The sequence below is a fragment of the Mustela nigripes genome, chromosome X (genome assembly GCF_022355385.1).
Source record: "Mustela nigripes isolate SB6536 chromosome X, MUSNIG.SB6536, whole genome shotgun sequence".
Classification (NCBI taxonomy): Eukaryota; Metazoa; Chordata; class Mammalia; order Carnivora; family Mustelidae; genus Mustela; species Mustela nigripes.
Window position 1 is genome coordinate 64,147,882 of NC_081575.1, and position 3,992 is coordinate 64,151,873.

Sequence of the window (3,992 nt, forward strand, 5' to 3'; positions counted from 1 at the left end):
GTATATGGACCACATCTTCCTTATGCATTTGTCCATTGAAGGGCATCTTGGTTCTTTCCACAGTTTGGCGACCATGGCCATTGCTGCTATGAACATTGGGGTACAGATGGCCCTTCTTTTCACTACATCTGTATCTTTGGGGAAAATACCTAGTACAATTGCAGGGTCAGAGGGAACCTCTATTTTTAATTTCTTAAGGAATCTCCACACTGTTCAAATTGGCTGCACCAACTTGCATTCCCACCAACAGTGTAAGAGGCTTCCCCTTTCTCCACATCCTCTCCAGCACACGTTGTTTCCTGTCTTGTTAATTTTGGCCATTCTAACTGGTGTAAGGTGGTATCTTAATGTGGTTTTAATTTGAATCTCCCTGATGGTTAGTGATGATGAACATTTTTTCATGTGTCTGATAGCCATTTGTATGTCTTCATTGGCGAAGTGTCTGTCCATATCATCTGCCCATTTTTTGATATGATTGTTTTGTGTGTGTTGAGTTTGTGGAGTTCATTATAGATCCTGGATATCAACCTTTTGTCTGTACTGTCATTTGCAAATATCTTCTCCCATTCCGTGGGTTGCCTCTTTGTTTTCTTGACTGTTTCCTTTTCTGTGCAGAAGCTTTTGATCTTGATGAAGTCCCAAAAGTTCATCTTCACTTTTGTTTCCATTGCCTTTGGAGACATGTCTTGAAAGAAGTTGCTGTGGCTGATATGGAAGAGGTTACTGCTTAAGTTCTCCTCTAGGATTCTGGTGGATTCCTGTCTCACGTTGAGGTCTTTTATCCATTTTGAGTTTATCTTTGTGTATGGTGTAAGAGAATGGTTGAATTTCATTCTTCTACATATAGCTGTCCAATTTTCCCAGCACCATTTATTGAAGAGACTGTCTTTTCCCACGGTATATTATTTCCTGCTTTGTCAAAGTCTATTTGACCATAGATCTGAGGGTCCATATCTTGGGTGCTCTACTCTGTTCCACTGGTCTATGTGTCTGTTTTTATTCCAGTACCATGCTGTCTTGGTGATTACAGTTTTGTAGCAAAGCTTGAAATCAGGCAACGTGATGCCGCTGGTTTTGTTTTTGTTTTTCAACATTTCCTTAGCTGTACAGGGTTTCTTCTGATTAATATTGATAAAATGTCATATCCTGTGGTATTTTTCATGGAAACAGAAAAAATAACAATCTTAAAATTTGTATCAAATCACAAAGGACCACATGTAGCCAAAATAATCTTGAGAAACAAGAAAAAAATCTTGATTGTGCAATAAAAATAGACACATAATACAATAAAATTATGAGAAACCAGAAATAAATTCACACAGATACAGTAAACAAATATTAGACAAGTGTTCCAAGAATAATTAATGAGAAAAAATATTCTCTTTCAAAACTGTTGCTAAAAAACCTGGGTAACCAGATGCAGAAAAACGAAATTGGACCCATATATTACACAACTTACAAAAAGAGACTGTAAATAGAATGAAGACATAAGTGTAATACCCAAGACGAAATCTAGTGTAAAAATAACAAAGGGAAGAAACTCCCTGACATTTGTCCTGGCAATAATTATTGGATATGACAAAAGCAAGAAAAACAAACATCAGCAGATGGGATAACATCAAAATCTAAAGGTTCTTTAGAGCCAAGAAAAGTATCAATACAATTGAAGGCAACATACAGAATGGGGAAAAATATGCAAACCACTTATCTGATACAGGATTAATATTCAAAATATAAAAGGAAATTATACAACTCAATGGTAAGAAAACAAATATTCCTACTAAAAAGATGTAAGCTCTGGGAATGTAGTGTATAGCATGGTGACTACAATTAACACTGCATTACTATATACTTCAAAGTTATTCATAGAGTAAATCTTAAAAAGTTTTCTGCACAAAAGTAAATGGTAATTATCTGAGATGCTGGACCTCTTAACTAATCTAATTGTGATAATCATTTCACAATGTATGCATGTATCATAACATAAAATTATATAACTTAAATTTACATGTGGTATTGTCAGTATCTCAAAAAAAAGCTAAAACAATATCTCAGTAATTTCTTCCAAGATGGATAATTAAGTAGAGTGAAGATAGAGTTCTTGAGTATGAAGCTGCATAAAATAGATTTTAAGTCCCACATTTCTGCCATGCTCCAGAGGTTAGAATCTTTGCTCTGTTACTTAGTAGACCTGTTAAACTGGCCTTGTTATATAGCTGTGTATTCCTCTGTTTGCTTTTAATGGATATAATAACTACCAAATGCACAGAATTTTTATAACTATTAAATAATTAATATTACAAAGTGCTTATAATTTTTTGAACACAATAAGGGCTATTTACCAAGGAAAATGAACACACTAATTTGAAAAGATATGTGCACCCTTATGTTGACTGTAGCATTATTAGTAATAGCCAAGATAAGGAAGCAACCTAAGTGTCCATCAATAGACAAGTGTGTAACAAAGAAGTTATACACACACACACACACACACAGGGATATTACATAGCCATAAAAAAATTATGGGAGCTTGCCATTTGCAACAATGTGGATGAACCTACAGTGTATTATGCTAAGTGGAATAAGTCCAAGAAAGACAAATACCATAGTATTTCACTCATATGTGGTATCTAAAAACCAAAACAAATCCAAAACAAATGAAAAAAAAAAAAAAACCAAAAAGCAGAATCAGACCAAAAATCAAGAGAACAAACATGGTTTCCAGAGGGACAAAGGTGGGTACATGGCAAAAAGAGTGAAGGGAAGTGGAAGATACAGGCTTTTGGTTATAGAATGAATAAGTCACAGGAATAAAAGACACAGCCTGCTGTGGGCTGCGCGCTGTTAATTGACCATGTCTTCTCACAAGACTTTCAGGATCAAGCGATTCCTGGCCAAGAAACAAAAGCAGAATCATCCCATTCCCCAGTGGATTCGGATGAAAACTGGTAATAAAATCAGGTACAACTCCAAGAGGAGGCACTGGAGGAGAACCAAGCTGGGTCTCTAAGGCGTCCCACATCACGCGATGACCCACCTAACTGGCACCACGTATTTAATTAAGCTACTTGAGGATCATGTGTTCTATTCCATCACCCTGTAAACACCTTTCTGCCTGGCCAATAGATACCATTTATCAGCGAAAGATTTTTCTGTTACTATAGCTCTGCACCAGTGGGTTGGTTTGGTAATAAACATGAGGCCTTTGAGCTGTAAAAAAAAAAAAAAAAGACAGCCTAGGAAATACAGTCAATAGTATTGCAATAATCAATAGTATTATAATGTTGTATGGTAATATTAGCTACACTTGTGGGGAGCATAGCATAACATATAGAGAACTTAAAACATTATGTTGTACAACTGAAAGTACTGTAACACTGTGTTAACTATAGTCAAATAAAAATAATTAATACATCAGTAAATAAACAAATGTTTACATAATACATAAGTATTACATAAATACATAAGCAAATAAAAATATAAACATGTACTCATAATTTTCATAAACCATGGAACTCACTTTAATTGTTGTAATAGAATATTTGTGTTATTGAAGTAGTTTTATTAATACTTGCTTTTTGTTTGATTTACTACAGTATACCATGATCCTCAGTCTGTTTCTAGTTTGACACCATCCTGTCCTTGTTATAATATATATGACTTTTCTTTTTTTTAAAGATTTTATTTATTTATTTGACAGACAGAGATTACAAGTAGGCAGAGAGGCAGTCAGAGAGAGGAGGAAGCAGGCTCCCTACTGAGCAGAGAGCCCGATGTGGGGCTCCATCTCAGGACCCTGGGATCATGACCTGAGCCGAAGGCAGAGGCTTTAACCCACTGAGCAACCCAGGAACCCTGACTTACTCAATTTATTTAAACTAAAAAAAAGTTCAACCACTTCTACCCCTTACTTACCCCTATGACATTTCTTTTAAGAAAAGCTTCTTCAGAGGTGCCTGGGTGGCTCAGTGGGTTAAAGCCTCTGCCTTCAG

General features: G+C 35.7%; 1 protein-coding gene across 1 annotated transcript; it reads left to right on the forward strand.

Moving 5' to 3' along the window:
* The first annotated feature begins 2,824 nt into the window (after positions 1 to 2,824).
* On the forward strand, positions 2,825 to 3,192 carry LOC132007340 (large ribosomal subunit protein eL39-like). Its single transcript, XM_059385471.1, has one exon. It carries the CDS (start codon positions 2,855 to 2,857, stop codon positions 3,008 to 3,010), a length of 156 nt encoding a protein of 51 aa, XP_059241454.1. The 5' UTR covers positions 2,825 to 2,854; the 3' UTR covers positions 3,011 to 3,192.
* The last annotated feature ends 800 nt before the right edge of the window (positions 3,193 to 3,992 follow it).

Coding starts and splice junctions, on each gene's coding strand:
- LOC132007340 (XM_059385471.1), top strand. CDS start 2,855: ATGTCTTCTCACAAGACTTTCAGGATCAAGCGATTCCTGGCCAAGAAA.